This window comes from Artemia sp. Qi Xiang Cuo, chromosome 12, assembly GCF_049724085.1.
Source record: "Artemia sp. Qi Xiang Cuo chromosome 12, ASM4972408v1, whole genome shotgun sequence".
In the NCBI taxonomy this organism is placed as follows: domain Eukaryota; kingdom Metazoa; phylum Arthropoda; class Branchiopoda; order Anostraca; family Artemiidae; genus Artemia; species Artemia sp. Qi Xiang Cuo.
The window spans coordinates 37,322,207-37,344,632 of NC_142805.1; the positions used below are offsets into that span (position 1 = coordinate 37,322,207).

Sequence of the window (22,426 nt, forward strand, 5' to 3'; positions counted from 1 at the left end):
CCAACTTATTAATTCGCTGAATAATTTTCCATTCTAAAATCATAATTGGCAATCGTTCCATAAAATATTTTTCATTTCTGTAAAATAGTTTTAAGAGAATCGAGAATCGCTAAAAGTACCATTGCTTTAGAAAAATTCCTTTTAGAATAATCTAAAAACGTTTTTAGCAAATTCAAACAATATAAGAACAAATAAATATGGTTAACCACGGAATAAAAAATATTTAAAAGTAAATGCTTTTAACTTAGCTGCTTTTATTTTTTCCGCATAGAGCACTTCTTTCCACTTCTGGTTTTCAAATTTAGTGATGTAAAAGATACACATTCGAAAAAAGTACTGTACAAAACACTCGTGAGGAAATAGGTCACACGAAATTGGGATTAACAGTTGGGACGCTCTTTCCCATGCTCGCCGTACGATTCCCTCGTTCCAGCAGTGCGTCATTTCAGTCTGGATGATGTACTCTATTTTTTTGCAATCCTCAATCAAGGAGATTGCAGGAACAAAAAGGTTTCTGAATTGGCTTCTTCATAAGCTTTCATCCGCATGAGATCAAACACTGAATCAAAAAGAGAAATACCTGATTCAAACAGCACAGTTCTACACTTATTACACGAATGCTTTTCCAGAATCTTTTTTGCAGAGTACCCCACTGCGTATGCAAAATTTGATTCCTCTGTTAAGGTGAAAACCTCAACATTCTCATTAAAATCAAACTCGTGAGGCTCATGAATGTCGCTGCTATCACGTCCGGCTTGCACAATTCTCTTTGCATGAGGGTTAACTGATGAAAAAACTTCGGATAAAAGAGATTGATGGAAAGAAAGTGCTTCACAATTCCCCGTCGAATTTGAAGAAACCGAAAAGCTTCTAAACGTTGCTTGCTTGTAAAGGGCAGGAGAATTGCGACGCAGTAGGTTTACCGTTTAAACCCCCAGAGCGTCGTAGTAAGCCGTAGAAATGCTCTAGACTATCCTGGTTAAGTCTCTTCGTACAAACATATTTAAACCCATGCTTCATCAAATCTTCTGATAGACCGAGGATGGCAGAAATAGTCAGCTGCCATCCCTCTGCAATTGATTGTTTTCCCCACTTCTTTCCCCACACTATTAACAAATTTTAAATCACCTAAAAATGAACTGGCCGACCTCGAAAATTAGAATGATGCGCTTTCCCTACAAATTGGGCGTCTAGGCTATACATTTTTTTTTCTAAAAATCCAAGAGAATTAACGCAGTCGAACAGCTTATCAAAGAAATTTACAACCTTTGCTGTTCCTGCGGCCTTCGGATGTAACAAACCTTTACTCACGTAAAAATTGAAACAATAAAGTAACAATAAATGGAAACAATAAAGAAAAAAATATAGTGTCTAAGACGAAACTTGGATTTCGAGAGGCTTAAAACGTGCTAGTCTTTTCTGCATAACCTTTTTTTGTGCTTTGAAACTTGGAAATATTGGAGTTTACCATTAAAAGGTGCACCTTCCGATAAATTGACCATAAGTTTGGGGGTAAGTAGCCAAAGTATTTGAAATTGAGCTATAATACAGCTGTGATTTTCCGGTCATTTATCGTCTTTATAATTAGTGTAAATTGTAAAATCTTTCCCTTAATCTTTTTTGTTTGCTCACTATTTCTCACTGAGTAGGCTACAGCCTTGAATTAACCCAATAAAACGTATATAACTACGGCCCATTTCCGGATTTCTCATTAGCCTATAACCTATAGCCTAGACTAGGTCAGTATGTGCTAGTTTTCGGCTCACTCGGGGTTCGGGTCTTTGCCCTGGGGCCCTATCCCGAATCTCTCCGTCTCCTCGAAAAGTTTGTTTTATAGAATCTAGGGGATGAAAGGAATCCCGCCATTCTGGAATTTTCTAAATTTATATTTTGATAGCCTACAACATTGAATTCTAAGTAGATCATGGTATGTTCATTTCTTAGCTATCTCATTATGGTACTAGAATAGAACTTTTCTGAAGTTTGAAAAAAAAACATTTCATAGCCTACCTGTTATTTGGCACAGCAAGTAATTGACTCCTTTTTCTTTTGCATTTTTTTCGATTAATATCGCACCCTTCGAAAAAGCATCGAACGCCCATTCTGGTTGCTAGCCGGCAACGCTTAATAAAAATCGGTTTTATAAGCACAATACTTTTTCTTTATATCCATATCGCACGATTTATTCTTTAATTTCAACCTGCTAATATTCGACAATTACCCGGTCACTCGACGTATGAATCACGCTCTAGCATAATTTATTGGCTTGGAGCGATTAAGTAGTACAGCATTTTGCGTCTAGAGGCGCTGAGGAACGCGGGGTCACTTTTGGAGAGTTTTGTCAGTACTTTGTATGTGTTTATACTTTGTGAAGAACGGAGTGGGCGTCCTTCGGTCTTTAATGAAGATTTGGTGCAAAAAGTGGAAGAAAAAGTGAGAGAAAACAGACGCTTTACAATTTCATTAATGTGCAACTGGTTTCCTCAATATTCTCGTAGTTTTGTATCGCATTGTGACTGAGAACTTGAATTACCAGAAATTGTGTTCACGTTGGGCTCCAAAAAAGTTGACGAATTTGCACAAAACCCAACGTTTAGGCAGTGCATTAACTTTCCTTGAGCAATACCACAATGAAGGTGAAGATTTTTTAGACCAAATTGGTGACGAAACATGGGCGGCCTACGTCACACCAGAATCAAAACAACAATCCATGGAATGGCGACATTCATCATCACCCAAAAAAGTGAAATTTAAGCAAACAATTTCTGCCCGGAAAATCATGTGCACAGTTTTTTGGGACAAAAAAGGAGTATTGCTAGTGGAGTTTCTGCCTCGTAATAAGACAATCAATGCAGCGTTTTATTTTGAGACATTGAACAATCTGCGTCGTGCAATCCAGAACAAAAGACGTGGCAAGTTGAGTAAGGGTATCGTTTTGCTGCATGACAATGCCCGTCCACATGTGGCTATTCGGACCAAAGATCTCATCAAATCTTTTAAATGGGAAACTCTAGATCATCCTCCATACAGCCCTGATCTGGCGCCCAGCGACTACCATTTGTTCCTGCGCTTGAAGAAACACCTGGGTGGTCAGCGTCTTCAAGACGATAACGAAGTTAAAACAGTTGTGATTACAGTGGTTAACAAGTCAGGCGGGAGAATTCTATGAGGAGGGTATTCAAAAACTGGTGCAACGCTATGACAAGTGCCTCAATATTCACGGAAATTATGTAGAAAAGTAGATTAAGGTACAGGCTTTCATGTAAAAATAAAATTATTGCGATATCTTTGCACGTCTTTTTTTAATTCCAAAACGGTACTTACTTAAAAAACAACCCTCGTATTTGCACATTGGGGGGAGTAAATTTTAGTTCTGATGTAAATGAGAGGTAAGTCTAAACTTTACCCCTTCCCCCCTAATGTGCAAATATATACCCTGAATTGATGTATATAGGTGTGGGGGTAAAATTTATTTCGGACAAAAATTATTATTAAATTTGAAAAGGGCATAAAAAAAGGCATCAAGTGGTATGTTTACTTAAGTCGTAAGTCAATAATATGAACTGCGAAAAATTTACCCATACTTTCAGTCTGTAGATCCATTCCTGAAAGTTTCATTTTCCTAACTTAACCCTTTTCCAAGATAGCGAAAAGTAACCTGTCTAGAATTTTACCGTACTTTCATTAAGTATAAGCAGTCTACAGTTATTTCTTTTAATTCATAATATTTTCCAAAGTATAGGCACGGCCCCAAAAAAACACCGAAATACTTTTTTCCCGATTGGCTCAAACATCATATCGCCAAGTCCTTGGAACAAGGAGATCCCAATCCGTGAGAAAAAAAGGAACAAACAAAAAAAACATGGTTTCTCCCAGTAATAGAGCCCAAAAAGGGATAAAAGACTTCTTTTTCCGAATGGCCAGAAACTTACACCCGTATACTCCCAGTCCTAGGCTAAGAAGACCCGTAAGCCCAAGGTTTGCATAAACGAAATTTAGGCTGGGGCCACTAGCCCCTTCCAAAACAAATTGTTAAAACTTCCGGGAATTACTATCAAAGTAAATTAAACAATTACTTGACTTTCATTAGTTCTTTCCAGTAATCTTGATTATTGCTGTGACTTTCTTTTTTCTCAAGAATCCCAAAAGCATTTAAACTAAATCGAAAATAGCCCCTTTCCAAGATAAAGAAAAGTAACTTGTCTAGAATTTTAGTCTATTCAAAATGGAAGTTATTCACCAGGTGGCAGTGCAATCATGTGCAATATAAAAATCGAAGATAAGCGACAAATAAACGTCAATTTTTATTTATGATTACTAATATATTACAAAAGCGAAGATTTTGATTATCTAAATACAGAAGAGTTGACCCCCCCCCCAATAAAACTAACAAATTGCCCATGGTTAAGGAGGGGGAGCTCGCTGCACATAGGAATCCACTGCTCGAACAAAATGATTTATAACCACAATATCAACTGATCTACTCTGTTCTCAACTGTAGATCCAATCAGTGTTTTTTTTTCTTTTGCAAATTGAAAAATAAAAACTCGTCTAATCTTAAAATGCATGTCTAAATTTCTGTACTGATAAAAGATGTGATAAATCTGACGGAAATCCCTTCATGTTAGATCAAAACTTTGTTTATAGCAAAGATGGATATATCAAATCACTTTCCCTTTATTAGTAAGTTGTTCCTTTCTTCAATATTAACACGATACTGAAGATTTTTGATTACATTTGGTCTTAAGTTGAATTTTTTTTTTAAGTTTCTTATATTTTTAAAGCGTATGTTCCTGGCCTCAAGTTTTGTTGTTCAGAGGTCACATCAATGTTGACGCACGAAACAACTGAAGTTCAAATTTCACAGAACAGTTGGAGACTCACGTGTCTTCGTTTTCCTACTTCCAAAAGTGAGTGTGCCACGAAAGACAGTCAAGCATGGGTTGAGAAGCATTGCCAGCGCGCAAAGGAGGGCAACTTACCAGAAAATATGTAAAATAAACTTGAGGTTTCAGGGGGGGTTGTGGAGGGGTAAATTTTATGTATATATTTTAAAAAGTTTTCGACTGATCGGTTATCTTGGAATTTTCACTTCGTGGCATTTTTCCTCTATTTAGCCAAAATTGTTGTATCGGGACTGGTGCAATGTCTTTCGTAAACTAAAAAAGGATTAGAACTTAGGGCTTCAATTCAAACGGACCCCCCCCCCATGATAATCTACCCCTCTGGCTCGACGCATTTGTCCTCCTACTCACGCTAAAAGTACGATTTTCGCTAACTAAATTGCGACCGACACTAAAATGTTACGAAGATGGGAGACAATTCAGTTGAGGGTTTTAGCCTATAAAGAATGGATTTACTATCTCCGAATTAGCATTCATTGTCTTTTCGTCCTATTTGAGCCAAAATTCATGTTTTGCGGCACAGAATGACAAAAAGTGGTATTGACATTGTGCGATCTCTTTCGTTATTTAAAAATGGCTCTATATATTTCCATGTTCGTTCAAACGATTCCTCTCTTGATGTTTAATGGCCACTGGTTCTGTATGGTCATTGGCCACCCCTGAAAAAAAATTAGAGAAGAAAGGAGACACATCAGGGAGAAGGTTGTGTTAAAGTCTTTAAGGAATTTCGACAAATGCTGTCGATGGAGTACTATTTCCGATTTAAGGTCAGGAGAGTTTTCAGGCTCATCAGAAATTCTTAGGAATTTTGGAATGGCACATTACTGTTCGGTAGGATTCTGAGTAAAACCCCGATGTTCAAATAAGCGTCTCTTTGAAAATACGTTTCACTAGACAGGCTCCTTAAAAGTTCGTTAAAAGAAAAAAAAACATCTGCTTCTATGAGTGATGGTTTGCTCTTTACTAGATTCGACTATTGCTGCAGCCGTGGTTTTCAAATTATTCGTTTGCTGCGCTGAAAGAATTTGAGATAGATAAATTTTAAGAAGTGTGACTTCGTCCGTGGCATCTTAAAAAAAAACGAGTTTTGACAATATTGTTTACATCAAATTAATATGCTTTTCACGTAATTCCAAATATATGTAATTAACTAATCATGACGTTGCCTGGTAAAATGTCCTAAAATAATAAAATTGTGTTTTTGTTTGTGGTAAAGGTACCCCCACCCACCCCAAGAAAAACGTTTGAAGTCGATACAAATTAAATATCTGAAAACCCTGTTTTACTGCCCTGTTTAAGTAATAAAAGAGATAGTGACTGCGAGGTGTTATTTTGGCCATTTTGTGCTGTAAAATAATAATGTTGGCCCAAACAGGGTCAAAATTATCATCAATCTTCGAATGCTGTAAATAAATTTTTAGGGGTAGACCATCCGGTAATTGTGCATCCCGTCCCCCAAAAAATAAAAATAAAATACACCTTAGAAAAATACCACACTTTGATTGTTCACATTTTTTAAGACTAACGTTGGAATGTCTGAAAAATTTAAATTCTTGGTATGTTCCAGAAAACTGGTATTTAGAGATTACGACATCTTTTCAGATTACGAAACTACGTTCAATTTATTGATATTCATTGCTGGATGTTTCAAAGACTCGTTATATTTGATTTGATTGATGCTTCTAAAGCATAATGATAATTACAGCCTTTGAAATCGACTTTTTGTTCATCTATCTACAAAAAAACCATAGATTCTAGTTTTGGGTAGAAAAAATTTCTATCATAGCTTCAATTCAAAATGCCTTTAGTTTGCCTGGCATACCAGAAAATCGCTCGTTTCAAAAAGTTCGTGGTAACGAACTGTAAGTAAGGAGTGACCCGGCTCAATAGTTACCGAAATCCTTAGAAACAGAATTTTGATACCAATAGATACATGAAAAGAATCAGATTTTTATGCTGATTTCAAATATATACATTTCATCAAGTTTAGTATTACCCATCAAAAGTTATTTGTCTATGAGAAAATTTGTCTTATTTTCGAAAAAAAGGGAGAAACACTCTCTAAAAGTTATAGAACCTAAATGAAAATCACACTATCAGATTCAGCGTATCAGAGAACCCTACTGTAGAGGTTTCAAGCTCCTATCTGCAAAAATGTGGAATTTTGTATTTTTTGCCAGAAGTAAGATCACAAATGCGTGTTTATTTGTTTTTTTTTATTTTTGTTTTTCAGGGGCGATCGTATCGAAACGTCAGAACCTCGAACCGTCATAACATCTAAACAAATTTATAAGTCTATATAATAGTAATAAGTATATAATAGTTTAGAAACAAATTTCGGCTATATATTTGCACATCGGGGGTTGGAGGTAAAGCGTAGCATATATTAAATACGTAACCTAACCTAACGTAGGTACCTGTCCCCCCCTAAACCCCAAAAAATTAAAGTTTTAAAATGTTCGATGTTATGACGGTCCGAGGTTCAGACGGATTTATTTGTCGATGTTATGACGGATTTTCCACTGCTCCTGACGTTCGTGCTCCTGACAGTTCGATGGTATGACGCCTTCCCGAAAAACATAATAACTATGTCTTTGGGGATGACTAAATTCCCTAGAGTCACCAGGGTAAGGGCTGCAAGTTATGAACTTTGCCCAATGTTTACATATAGTATTCGTTATTGGGAAGTATACAGACGTTTCAGGGGGATTTTTTCTGGTAGTGGGGGGGGGGGGGCGGGGGTTATGTGGTAGGATCTTTCCATGGAGGAAGTTTTAGTAGGGAAAGGGACATTGCTGTGAAGGGGGTGCCAGATTTCCCAGCATAAAAAAAAAAAAATCGATCAGAAATCAACCAGCTCGTGGTACCGAATTATAAATAAGAACCTACCCGGCTCAATAGGAACCGAAACTCTAAAAACCGAAATTTCGATATCCATAGATACATCAATATAATCAGATTTTTATGCTGATTTCAAATATATAAGTTTCATTAAGTTTTGTTTTACTCATCAAAAGTTACACGCCTGAGAAAATTTGCCTTATTTTGAAAAAAGGGGGAAACACCCCCAAAAAGCCATAGAACTTAAATGAAAATCGCACCATCGGATTCAGCGTATTTGAAAACCCTATTGCGAAAGTTTCAAGCTCCTATCTGCAAAAATGTGGAATTTTGTATTTTTTGTCAGAAGAAAGATCACGGATGTGTTTTTTTTTTTCCCAGGGGTGATTGTATCGATCCAGTAGCCCTAGAATATCGTAAGAGGGCTCATTTGAACGGAAATTAAAAATTTTAGTGTCCTTATTAAGTGACCAAAAAAATTGTAGGGCAACTTGGCCCCCTCCCACGCTCATTTTTTCCCAAAATAACCCAATCAAAATTTTTAGATATCCACTTTGTTCAGCATAGCCGAAAATCTAATTAATATATAGTTGAGGATGACTTAGTCCCCCACAGTTCTCAGGGGAAGGGCTGGAAGTTATTAACCTTGCCCAGTGTTTCCATATAGTATTGGTTAATGGGAAGTATAAAGACGTTTCAGGAGGGATTCTTTTTCCAATGGGGGGGTGTCGGAGGAGGTGATTACTGGGGAGAATCCTTCCATGGATGATGTTTCCTTGGGGGAAGGGACATCTCTATGAAGGAGGCGCGGGATTTCCCAGCATTATTTGAAAAATGATCAGAAATTAAATTAAAAAAAAACTAGTTTTTCAACTGAAAGTAAGGAGCAACATTAAAACTTAAAACAAACAGAAATTATTACGTATATGAGGGGGGTCATCCCCTAGTCAATACCTCACCCTTTTCACTAAAGTTTTTTTAAGTAGTTTCAAAAGAACTATCTATTCTAATTAACCGGCCTTTGTGATTCAGGGGTTTGTGATTCGAAGAAAACTCGAACTTTAGCGTAAAGAGAAAGGTATCGACTAGGGGGCAAACTCCCTAATATACGTAATAAAACACGCGAATATAGAAGTTCTTTACGTAAGTTAATTCGTAAGTTACGTCAGAACAAAATTTCGAGAAAGCCATTTAGCCAAAAAAGTAAACAAAAAAGTAAAATTAATATTCAAATTTCGTTTTGATTATTAATGTACGGTGAGCCAAAATTAAAGCTGCATTAATTCAAAAACGTTCAGAAATTAAATAAAAAAAACAATTTTTTTTTTAATTGAAAGTAAGGAGCGACATTAAAACTTAAAACGAACAGAAATTATTCCGTATATGGAAGGGGCTGTCCCCTCCTCAATACATCGCTCTTTACGCTAAAGTTTGACTCTCTCACACAACTTTCTATTTTAAAACAAAAAAAAAACTTTAGCTTAAAGAGCAAGGCATTGAGGAGGGGACAGCCCCTTTCATATACGGAATAACTTCTGTTCGTTCTAAGTTTTAATGTCGCTCCTTACTTTCAGTTAAAAAAAACTTGTTTTTTTTATTTCATTAAATAAAAAAACTATTTTTCAACTGAAAAACTTCTCAACTGAAAACTTTTCCACGTCTAAACTTAAAACGAACAGAAACTATTACATATATGATTGGGTTCGCCCCCTAGTCAATACCTTGCTCTTTACACTAAATTTTTTTTAGTACTTTCATAAAAGCTATATATTCTAGAACGGCCTTTGAGATTAAGGGGTCATTCTTAAAGAATTGGAAAAAAATCGAACTTTAGCATAAAGAGCGAGGTATTGGCTAGGGGGCGAATCCCCTAATATACGTATTAAAAATCTATGAATATAGAAGTTCGTTACGTTAGTTAATTCGTAAGTTACATATATTTATTACTAATAAAAACGTTCATAAATAAAATTAACAAAGTTTTGAGAAAGCCATTTAACCAAATAAAAGTAAAATTAATAAGCAAATTTTGTTTTAATATTTCATGTACGGTGAGCTAAAATCAAAACCTGCATTAATAAACTTAAAACGAACAGAAACTATTACATATATGATTGGGTTCGCCCCCTAGTCAATACCTTGCTCTTTACACTAAATTTTTTTTAGTACTTTCATAAAAGCTATATATTCTAGAACGGCCTTTGAGATTAAGGGGTCATTCTTAAAGAATTGGAAAAAAATCGAACTTTAGCATAATGAGCGAGGTATTGGCTAGGGGGTGAATCCCCTAATATACGTATTAAAAATCTATGAATATAGAAGTTCGTTACGTTAGTTAATTCGTAAGTTACATATATTTATTACTAATAAAAACGTTCATAAATAAAATTAACCAAGTTTTGAGAAAGCCATTTAACCAAATAAAAGTAAAATTAATAAGCAAATTTTGTTTTAATATTTCATGTACGTTGAGCTAAAATCAAAACCTGCATTAATTCAAAAACGTTCAAAAATTAAATAAAAAAACAGTTTTTTTTAACTGAAAGTATGCAGATTTCGTTTTAATTATTCATGTACGTTGAGCAAAAATCAAAACCTGCTTTAATTCAAAAACGTATATTCCGTATATGAAAGGGGCTGTCCCCTCCTCAACGCCTCGCTCTTTATGCTAAAGTTTGACTCTTTCTCACAACTCGGTTTTTAAAACAATGAAGTCCTATAACTGTGTCGCATAACTCTTCTTTTTGTTACTGGCCATTTGCTTACGTATCATTTTTGTATTAATAATGCCGCCAGCCCAGTCAACTGGGATGTTGTTAAAGATAAAACTACTACCCTTTCTTTAGTAATATCGTCTTCTGATTCCAAAAATGGAATCACAATTTTTCCAAGTTATTTTTTTCTGAAATTGGGATGGGGAACTTCTTCATATTAAATTTAGAAATATAATAATTTTTTAATTGGTTGGAAAATTCCTATAACAGACTTGGCATTATCGTTAAACTCAAATAGAGTAACTATTTTCGTATAGGGTAATTTCGATATGATTTGCCCTGTTTTGTTAGTTTGACTAATTGGTCCCTGCTCCGAAACAGAATTCTGCGCACGTGTCTTGTTAGTTATTTTTACTCTAATTTGGTGAATATCATTTTAAGATAATTTAATCTGCTGTTATTTTATTTTACATTAATTAATATCTTATATAGCATTACCAGACATGTCTGAGTTTGACTTATTGGGATATTTTCCCCTTATCATGCCTTTGTACTTTTACCTTGCATGAAAATTTGTTTAAGTTACGCTAAGACACGACATTATCGTTCATCTGAGACGTTTGTAGGCCTTGGTAGTTTTTTGAAAAAGCTGAAAGGTTCAGACGTTATAGAAAGTTAATCATGGGCATTGCTTTCTTAAAAGTAAAGCCGAACTGTGGCAAGAAAGGAATGTGCTTAGTTATTGCAAAAAAGATGCTGGTTTTGATAGGCATTTGCATAATTCCAGGGATTTCTGCTCCTTATTAGCTGAAATATAGTGATTCATTGATTGTGATAACTGGATCGCATACATCTTGTGTTTTCCTGTATTGATTCTGGTGATTTCAGAATTAGTTTATTCGATTTGGACGCGGATTAGTGAACCGCCCTTTGTGCTAAAATCTGCCGATTTTTTACTTACTATATTTTGTTTCAATATATTGAACGAACTTGATAATTTTTGTTTTGAACGACTGAAGTGATAACCTTTTAGGCCTAACTTGAACTAGAAGAGGAATTTTGGTTACTTCATGCCCAAAAAACGTCTCTGATCTAATGCCGTTCGGTTTTGAGCGAATGTTTATGACTCCTGTGCTCAGTCACTACTTTTCTCTAAAGATGCCTTTTGTTAAATAAACTTTGGAATCAATTTTGTTTTCAACTGTTTCATGCTTATCGAACATTTTTAATTTGAAAGACAAGTGGAGGACTACAATCGTAAAAGATATTTGGCATCCAGGCTGTAAGTGCACAATAACTGGTCAAACAGTTCGTGGTAACGAACTGTAAGTAAGGAGCGACCCTGCTCAATGGTAACCGAAACTCTAGAAAACGGGTTTTTGATTCCAATAGATATATCAAAAGAATCAGATTTCAATCCTGATTTTGAATATATAACTTTCATCAATCATCATAACTACCTATCAAAAGTTACGCGCCTGATAAAATTTAGCTGATTTTCGAAAAAAGGGAAAAAGACCCCCTAAAAGCTATAGAACCTTAACGAAAATCACACCATCATATTCAGCGTATCAGAGAACCCTACTGTAGAGGTTTCAAGCTCCTATCTACAAAAATGGGGATTTGTGCATTTTTTTCCAGAAGAAAGATCACGGATGCGTGTTTATTTGTTTGTTTTTTTGTTTTTTGTTTTTTTTCCAGGGGTGATCGTATCGACCCAATGGTCCTAGAATATCGTGGGAGAGCTCATTCGAATGGAAATTATAAGTTCTAGTGCCCTTTTCAAGTGACAAAAAAAAATGGAGGGCAACTAGGCCCCCTCCCACGCTCATTTTTTTCCCAAAGTCACCCGATCAAAATTTTGAGATAGCCATTTTGTTCAGCATGGTCGAAAATATGATAAAAATGTCTTTTAGGATGACTTGATCCCCCAAAGTCCCCAGGGGGAGGGCTGAAAGTTATGAACTTTACTCAATGTTAACATATAGTTTTGGTTATTGGGAAGTATACAGACTTTTCCGTGGTGTTTTTTGCTGGGTGGGGGGGGCCGGCGCGGGGCGGCGCCAAGCGGGCAGGCTCGGGCAATGACGGCCGTGTTCAGGGGGGAAGGGACATGGCGAGGCAGGGGGTGCCGGATTTCCCAGCATTATTAAAGAAAAAAATCAGGAATTAAATAAAAAAAAAAACAAGTTTTTCAACTGATCAACTGATTGTGATTAAGAGGTCATTTTTAAAGAACTGGAAAAAAAATTCGAAATATAGTTTAAAACGCAGGGTATTGACTAGGGGGCGAACCCCCTAATATACGTGTTAAAAATTTATGAATATAGAAGTTCGATACGTAAGTTAATTCTAAGTTACGTATATTTATTACAAATAAAAACGTTCGTAAATAAAATTAAACAAGTTTCGAGAAAGCCATTTAACCAAATATAATATGCAAATTTTGTTTTAATTATTCATGTACGGTGAGCCAAAATCAAAACCTGCATTAATTCAAAAACGTTCAAAAATTATATAAAAAAACAAGTTTTTTTAACTGAAAGTAAGGAACGACGTTAAAACTTAAAACGAACGGAAATTATTCCGTATATGAAGGGGGCTGTCCCCTCCTCAACGCCTCGCTCTTTACGCTAAAGTTTGACTTTCTCACAACTCTATTTTTTTAAACAATAAAAAAACTTTAGCGTAAAGAGCGAGGCGTTGAGGAGGGGACAGCCCCCTTCATATACGGAATAATTTCCGTTCGTTTTAAGTTTTAACGTCGTTCCTTACTTTCAGTTAAAAAAACTTGTTTTTTTTTTTTAATTTATGGTAAAGAAAATATTCTTTGCATTTAGCTTGCACTATGTGACCGACATTCCCTGCTATTATGGGTGTCCATTATTCTCAAGAAGACAGCCGGAAGAGCGAAGCAGCATTCAGTAACTACTCATTGGATGAAAGCCAAAATAAGCAACGTTTTCGTCACGTTGAAAAATCCGTACAGCTTCCACTTCTGTTGGGTTATTCAAGTTTTTCAGTTGACTTTGACCCATCTATCGAGAATGATTCCAAAAGAGGTTCGGTTGAATCATATACGTCCTTGGGTTTTCCGAAATCGAAAGTTTGGCCTGGGTTCAGGCGACAGTCTGTTGAGATCACCCCGACTAAAACTGAAAGAACTAATGTCAGACGATTGAGTCTTCCTGCTCAGAAAGCAGAAGTTGTAAAGTTATATTCGGATTTTGAACAATCTGGTTGTGCTTTTAAACCAATAGAACGCGCGGTTAGTTTAATTGAGCAAAGGACTAAATCCATGGATATTATTGAATTTCACGTTGAAAGTTCAGGGTCATGCTCTCATGATCCTGGGCTCATCAAACCTTCTGTAAAAGGTAGCTTCGGTTTCTGAATAGGCTATTAGGCTTATTTTGTATGGAGTGGCGGATACGGGGGGCGAGGGGCGCCCCCCCCCAGCGTAGTCTAAAGTAGTGTAATTTACTTAATTAACGCAAGTTTGCGTTAATTAAACTTACTCCTAGCGCAAGTTTATCGGATCGGCCTATTTTGCGCCCCCCCCCCCTAAAAAGATCCTGGATCCGCCCCTGTTTGTATGGTTAGTTTAAACAGTATCGTATAATTATCTTTTTTATCTAAGGTAAAATTCTAGTTTAGCTGCTTTTTGCTATCATGGAAAGGTGTTAGGTTAGGAAAATGAAACTCCCAGGGATGGGTCTATAGACTAAAGTATATCCGGGGAAGGTATGAAGTACCTACCTCCGCTTAAATGCTTAAATGAATTACAAGAAGACTGTTTTCAGCTTGTCAACTTTGCTCAGTCCCAATTTATGAGGTTTCAAAGATCTGGAAATACATTTCCTAAATTTAAAAGAAACCCATTGAAAAGGCTCAAAATTCTACTCAAATAAAAGGAATTGCATTTTTAGAACTTACACCAGAGAAAAAGAAACTGATAACTGGAAATTAAGGTAAAATATTGTTTTGTCAAAATTTCAATAGGTGACCTATCAAGTAGGCAAATTTCTAAGACTTAGAAATCAGAAGATGGTTAACATGGAAGTTTGGCCATACCTTCCCAGGGTATGTTTTTGGCCCTGGTTTTATTACTGAAAGTTTCATTTTCCTAACATGGCCGCAAAAAGTAGCCAAACTGGAATTTCACCTTTTCTAATGCTATAAATTGAAAGTGATAGAAAAGTGATTCAATTTGCAGTCCCTCGAAAGGCTCTACTTTCAGATTGCTGGGAGATCAATCTTGGTATGTAAGCTAGTCTTGGGTTTATCAGAGCTTGAAAAAAAAACAAATGGAAAATTCACCCTCATGGTCTTGTACTTAGGTAGAAATTATGTATTTTTAAAAGCAGTACGTTGATGCCATTATTTGCTACAAAATTGTCCTAAAAATGATTGAGGGGGTATCATTTTCTTCGAAAAATTCATATAACCTACTTTTGTGAACGAAAACGCGTTTTGTTTATTTTAAACGAGCCTATCATTACGATAAAAGAGAATTAATTTCAAAGATGATCTATGAATTAACAGAAAGCAAACTAGATTGGAGCACCAGTATATACACTAAACCGTGCGAAGAAAACTAACTGTGTATTAATTCCAAGAATTGATTATAGGAGCTAAGGAGCCTACTGCTAGGCTAGAATTAACATACTTCTTGTAATTCCATTAGATTTCAGAATTCTTGCACTGGGTCACTTTGCCATTTTTTATTTCTTAGCTTCAAAAAAAGGGCTTAAAAAACTGCTCAGGCTTTGCATGTCTCCTGAAAAAAAGAATTGATGAAATTCTAGATGTTGGGCTTTTTCCTGTCTTTGAAAGTAGTTGAGTTACCCTACTTTAGGAATAAATTCAGAGTATAAATGTCCTGAGAGTGTCTTTTAAAGCTGTTATCTCTGCTTCTTCCCTATTCTTAAGGCCTAGAGCATTGGATTAAAGATTGGTAGACCTGTCTTGACTCTGACAAAAACGATTTTTTTTTCTTTATTTTTGGTTTGATTCTACTTCTTTTGACTACGAAGAAGTAATTCGAATGACTTTGAACAGGGTTTTAAGCCATAATATGGTGTTTTTTTTTCTTTCTTCAAATTTAAAACGAATTTTTATAAATTCTTTTAAGACATTATAATCAGGATTTAGCAAAGGTACGATGGTCAAAACTTACTCATTGGACCTCATGTGGGCTGTTGATATATTTCTGAAAGTTTTGTTTTCATAATACAAATTTTGTCCTACTTCATGAAAGATCAGTCATCTCTGGAAAGGGAAGGATGGAGGCAGTTGCCTCGAAAGCGTCCCTGGGCATAATTTTGTATCTGAATCTATCCCCGAAAGTCTCGTTTTGCCTACCAGTCGCATTCCAAGATAACAAAAAGTATAATATCTATAGTTTTATACAGTCGTACTGAGGTGCAAGCCAGTATGCAGACTGTGGTAACTGAAACAAACAATATTAGACTCAGGAGGATGGTGGCATATGAAAAAATCGTCTGTGGGGTTCTGGTTTACTGAAATTAACACTTACTGCGGTACTTACGTGTTATAGCGACCACGCTTTGTTCTTGATATGTAATGAAACTGGTTTTCTGTGTCCACTCGGAGATAATCAGCTTAGCCTGAGCCGGATAAAGTACGATGAAGGTATTTTTCCATTAGATGTTTAATATATAGAGGTGGCTGGGTTATTCTCTCAGTATAGTAGGTATTGGGCGGTCTGTACTCTGTAGATATTTGTTGCATTCTCTAGTACGTTGTCACTAAAGTCTTACATGTTAGTCAAATTCTGGCATATTTGATTCTGACTTACCTAACTTCACGTCTTTGGTGTGGTCGCTATAACACTTAAGCACCTTTACTGCTATGAACTGGTAGCCTATACTGGCCTATAGGCTACTACTGGTCAACTATAGAAACAAAATGTGTGTTTATACACTCTGTACTTTTGAAAATTTGTACACTTTAAATGTGAGTCCCCACATCTTAAAACCATTAATTATCGGAAATTTTACATCTGTAGAGTATTAACCAAGCTTTTTTTTCTGAGGGACTTCGTATGGAACCTGTTGCCAGAGCATTTTAGGAAGAGCCTATTTAAATATTGCGTTGTGTATTGGCTTCACTATCGTTTTTATTTTTATTTGCGTTAACCCCATGCATTGGCAATAGTTTTTTAAATGCTGTTCTTTACGAAATTATGATGCACTAATTATTCTGGCTATATTTTAATGCTCAAAAAGGAGAATTTACTTCCGTGGATCTAGCTAAACTGTTGAAAGGTTTATGAAAGGATAATCGTCTACCATGGAGTGGATGAAGATTCTGAACCGTTGATAATTTCTGCGTCTTGTTCTCACTGTCGTCCCTGAAGGTCGTATCTGACATGTTAACACTTCTGTGATAATTGCCGAAAACCGCTGTTCTCAGAGGGATCAGCAGGACAATGTGTGTTCAATCACACTATAATATTCCTGTTTTACACTACTCTACTGATCTTCATATGAAAAACGGCTTAGCAAACGCTTTTTTACTATTATCTCAAAAGTCTAAAAATGTCAGATACGCTCTTTAGGCGTAACAACGGCGTGATGAATAAATAAGATCAAAAATTTTCTCTTGCATAATTTTTGTAGACTTGTTTCTATCTCAGGTGCGTTAATGCGACGATTATCAAATGATCAGGACAAAAGACGTGGTTCCTTAGGCCCAGGACTTGGTCTCCACTCTGTACCGTCACATCAAAAAGGAGATATGGACCCGCATCATATGGCTATTCTTTTTAGAGATTCCAGAGGGGTGAGTGCTTTCAACTTCTTCGTTCTGATTTCAGGGATTGTTTTTAAAGATGAATCTGTTTTAACTGGTTTTGATACATTTATATAAATACACTGCACAACAATAAGTTCAGTTTAAGTAGGCGTACCCTCAAGGGTACACAGAAGCCTGTGAGGGGGTACTCGGGAAAGTATCAGTAATGGTGGAAGCAAATCTTGGCAAGGTTGCCATGGAGGTTACTTTCGTAATATACTCAGTTATTTTGTTATTCTGTTATTTTATCGCTTATTATGTATATTCTAAGTTTTTATGAAAACTGATGAAGATGACGAAGAAAATATAATTAAGTTCATAAAAGTCTTATGGGTGGTTATTAGTACTACGTGGAAGGAAGGGCTAGTAGTAATGTATCTATATATTTCAATTACACAAGAATATGCAGTACAGTTTCACGTGCACATTTTAAAAAGGTGGCAAACTTATAAAGTGGTCAAACACGTTTTGAGAGTTTAATTTTTTTTTTTTTAAATCGAAAACTAGAAATTGTCAAATTGTGTATTCAGGACTGATTTTGTAGGAAAAGCTGTGTATAAGCCATGCATTTTCCACTGTTCCATTTCTTTGCAGTATGTGCTATCAAGAGTGGTTTCTGATTTTTTTGGACAATTGCCTTTAGTCAAGAATAGTTTGTTATGAATGTGTCGGTAGATAGCATTTGCGAATTGGATCCTATGAAGACGGAGAAAAAAAAAAGGTTTAGCATTTGCGAATTGGACTATACGAATGATATTAATTGAATAATAGGGAAAAAAACAGAGCTAGATAACATTTGCGAATTGGATCGTATGAAAGTGGAGAAAAAAAGGGTATATCATTTGCTAATTGGTGATTATCAGTTAAGGTAACCCGTCGGGGTTGTTAACTCATAGCTTATTTATTATAAATTTGGAACAATATCATTCAATGGAAATGGTTAACGATGATAAAATGGTCTTATGAGTTGACCTAGCTTTACTTCTTCGATGTGTTATGTATAATACACAAGTGGCGTTTGAACAGTGTTGTCAATTTAAAATACAGTTTAACGTTATAGTATACTAAAAAGTTGATACTAAGAGCGATATAGATGGCAAGAAAAGAATTTTAATAACGGATACCTTTACTTCTTCGATGTGTTCTGTATAATACACAAGCGGTGGCGTGATGGCAGTGGGGTGTATTAGATTACTTAGAGTGCTGTACTGTGGGCCAAATTGCGTGCGAAAAAACCCGCAAGCGAAAAAACCCGAAGGATTGAGTTGAAATAGAATTTTTAACTAGAAAGGGCGGAAACGTGTTTTTTTTGGGGGGGGATGGGACTATGACAGAGGGGTGTCTTAGCGTAGGTGTATTGTGAGAGTGGGGGTCGAATTGCTTGCGAAAAAACCCAAATGAATGAGTTGAAATAAAAATTTTAACTAGAAATGGCTGAAAAGTGTTTTGGGGGAGAGGGGGCGATGACAGAGGGGTGTCTTAGCGTAGTTATAGTGTGATATTGGGGGCAAATTGCTACCCTAAAATCTGAGATAATAAGGGCTTATGACTGTAGACTGTTGTTTTTTGTAAGAAAATTATATAAAATACAATCCTATGGTTCAATGTGAAACTTAAGTCCATTTTTGGATCGAAAAATAAAACTATTTCCGTAAAATCTGAGCTAATAAGGGTTTTTGACCGTAAACTCTATTTTTTTGTAAGAAAATTATGGAAAATACAATTCCCTGGTTCAAATCTGAAACTTATGTCCATTTTGGATCGAAAAATAAAACTATTTCCGTAAAATCTAAGCTAATAAGGGTTTTTGACCGTAAACTCTAGTCTTTTGTAAGAAAATTATGGAAAATACAATTCGTTGGCCCATAGGTGAAACTTAAGTCCAGTTTTGGATCGAAAAATAAACTATTTCTGTAAAATCTGAGCTAATAAGGGTTTTTACCGTAAACTCTAGTTTTTTGTAAGGAAATTATGGAAAATACAATTCCCTGGTTCAAATGTGAAACTTAAGTCCAATTTTGGATCGAAGAAAAAAACTATTTCCGTAAAATCTGAGCTAATAAGGGTTTTTGACCTTAAACTCTAGTCTTTTGCAAGAAAATTATGGAAAATACAATTCGTTGGTTCATAGGGGAAACTTAAGTCCAGTTTTGGATCGAAAAATAAACTATTTCCGTAAAATCTGAGCTAATAAGGGTTTTTGACCGTAAACTCTAGTTTTTTGTAAGAAAATTATTGAAAATGCAATTCCCTGGTTCAAATTTGAAATTTAAGTCCATTTTTGGATCGAAAAATAAAAATATTACCGTACAATCTGAGCTAATAAGGGTGTTTGACCGTAAACTCTAGTCTTTTGTAAGAAAATTATGGAAATTACAATCCTCTGGTTCAAATGTGAAACTTAAGTCCATTTTTGGGTCGAAAAATAAAACTATTTCCTTAAAATCTGAGCTAATAAGGGTTTTGACCGTAAACTCTAGTTTTTTTGTAAGAAAATCATGGAAAATACAATTCTCTTGTTCAAATGTGAAACTTAAGTCCAGTTTTGGATACTCATAATGATGAGGACTGATGGTTCTAATTCAATATTTTTTTCATAAAAACAAACTATCTTTTTCTAAACTTCGAAATTATTCAACTTTATTAATTTTTTTATTTATTTTTTTGTACGTATCTTAAAATGACAAAATATGCTTACGGCTCTAACAATTGTACTTTATGCTTGCTCAGATACACGATGTGGTTTTCCCACTGGTATTCTATGTCCGGTTATCGACACTACCTATTCTATTGCATGTATTAAATCAGTGTTTTTTACGCAGTGGAACGATAAACACATAAGTCATATGTTTAAAAAAAGTGAAGATGGATCATTTTAATAAAGTTTGTTCACATGACAGTGTTATTGTAGCATTGAATGCCGACAAGGAGAAGTATTTAAACTATGAAACAAGTACAAGTGGTAGCACTATTGGAAATGTATGCATGCATTGTCATGACAGTAAGGAATTAAATTTCTTTGGAGTACCGAACAAAATTCAACTCTTATGTTGGTGGATATGCGAGATTAAGATCTCCAGAGATGATTGCACTCAAAGAGAATGCCAACATAAAAATAATCGTTGATGATAGGGGACAACTCCTTGCTACTGTTGCAGGTAACACATTACCTACTGATACATCCAATCGTCAGCTTTCGAGTATTAGCATTCAACGGAAGGTCCAAAAAAGAAAGGCCTACTCTTCTACTAATATCGTAAACCATATCTTGTCTACCTGCCGAAACTGTTACCTGTGTAAAAACAATGTGATAATAGACATTGAAATTGCCAGAAAAATAAAAAGGGCATTGGCAGAAAATATCACTGGAATATAAAGATGAATCGATGAAAAACAAAGCACCAGTAAACGTTACTGCCATTGATCAAACAGTCAATGAACCAAATAATACCAAAGACGAAAAGCATATTGAGCCTCTTGATGACACACCAGTAAAAATTGTGTATGACTCAAAATGGAATAATGATTATTCTACTGATTACGAACTAAGAGAAGACAATAGCTACAATATCAAGAGAGTTCATGGTTAACTATTTTATGGAACAGATTCAAAATGTCCAAAGTTAATCATTGATATTAATAATGTATCATAATATATTTTATATTGATATTCAACAAAGTATTATTTCATTTGAAATATATTATACATTACACTATTGTTTGTTCATTAGTCTTAGTGTAAGGTAGAGCGCCAAGCTTTTAGCATGAATATAAAGCTTCGGATATGTAAGAAAAGGAATTTGCATACATCTATTGTCAGACACATGGGATAACATTGACAAAATCAAGGTACCATGTACCTGAGAAAGGGATGTTGATATAGAATTTAATCAATCTGATGCTTAGATTTTGTCAATTTTATCCGATATTTTATCCTATGTATCCGAGAAAAGGATCCTGATATAGAATTTAGTGACTCTGATATTTAGATTTTGTTAATTTCATCCGAGATATCCTATAAAGGATGTTGTTAAAGCCTTTATTCAGTCTGAAATTTAGATTTTGTAAATTTTATTTGATGTATCTGACAAAGGATGTGGATAAAAAAAACTATTCACACCAACAATTAAATCCTGTCAATTTTATCCTATGTATCTGACAAAAAATGTTGATAAGAAAAATTTATTCACTCTAACACTTAGATTTTGTCAACTTTTTCCTATGTATCCGAGAATTGGATGTTGATATAAAATTTAATCACTCTTACTCTTAGATTTAGGGACAATGCTGTATTGTTTCTCTAGGAAGCGACTTCAGTCGAAAATGAATGTTAATAAGCAATTTGTCCAATTTTTTTCATAACTTCCAGAACTAAATTTCTGTATTGTGTATCCAAGAGGTGAATTCAAGAAGGAGTTTGTTACTTACTTACTTACTTACAATTTTTTCATAATGACATAATGACATATCCAACAACGGATGTTGATAAAGAATTTATTCATTCTGATACCTTGATTTTGTCAATGTTATCCCATGTGTCTGACAATAGATGTATATGAATTCTTTTTTTTGCATATCAAGTGCAATTATAGGCATTCAAAACTGTGTATAAAACGTAATGCTCTAAAGGAAAGAAATCCATGACAATGCAATGTATTACGTATCTCTAACGGCATAATGGCACATAAAACCTCAATACAAAACTACATATTGATACATTATTAATATCAATGATCAAGTTTGGACATTTTGAATCTGTTCCATAAAATAGTTCACCATGTTCACTCTTGGTATTGTACCTATTGTCTTCTCTTAGTTCGTAATCAGTAGAATAATCATTATTCCATTTTGAGTCATACACAATTTTTACTGGTGTGTCATCAAGAGGCTCAATATGCTTTTCGTCTTTGGTATTATTTGGTTCATTGACTCTTTGATCAATGGCAGTAACGTTTGCTGGTGCTTTGTTTTTCATCGAGTCATCTTTATATTCCATAGTGATATTTTCAGACTATGCCCTTTTTATTTTTCTTGCAATTTCACTGTCTATTATCACATTATTTTTACACAGGTAACAGTGTCGGCACGTAGACAAGATATGGTTTACGATATTAGTAGAAGAGTAGGCCTTTCTTTTTTTGACCTTCC

The 22,426-nt window shown here is 35.1% G+C and overlaps 1 protein-coding gene across 7 annotated transcripts in view; it reads left to right on the forward strand.

The window, feature by feature from the left end:
- Positions 1-22,426, forward strand: part of SNF4Agamma (SNF4/AMP-activated protein kinase gamma subunit) — a 273,674-nt gene that overhangs the window by 172,918 nt on the left and 78,330 nt on the right. For all 7 annotated transcript variants that reach the window (XM_089098083.1, XM_089098084.1, XM_089098085.1 and 4 more), the window contains one exon: positions 17,121-17,266. In XM_089098083.1, the coding sequence (XP_088954209.1) occupies positions 17,121-17,266 (146 nt within the window). The remainder of the gene's footprint in view (positions 1-17,120; positions 17,267-22,426) is intronic.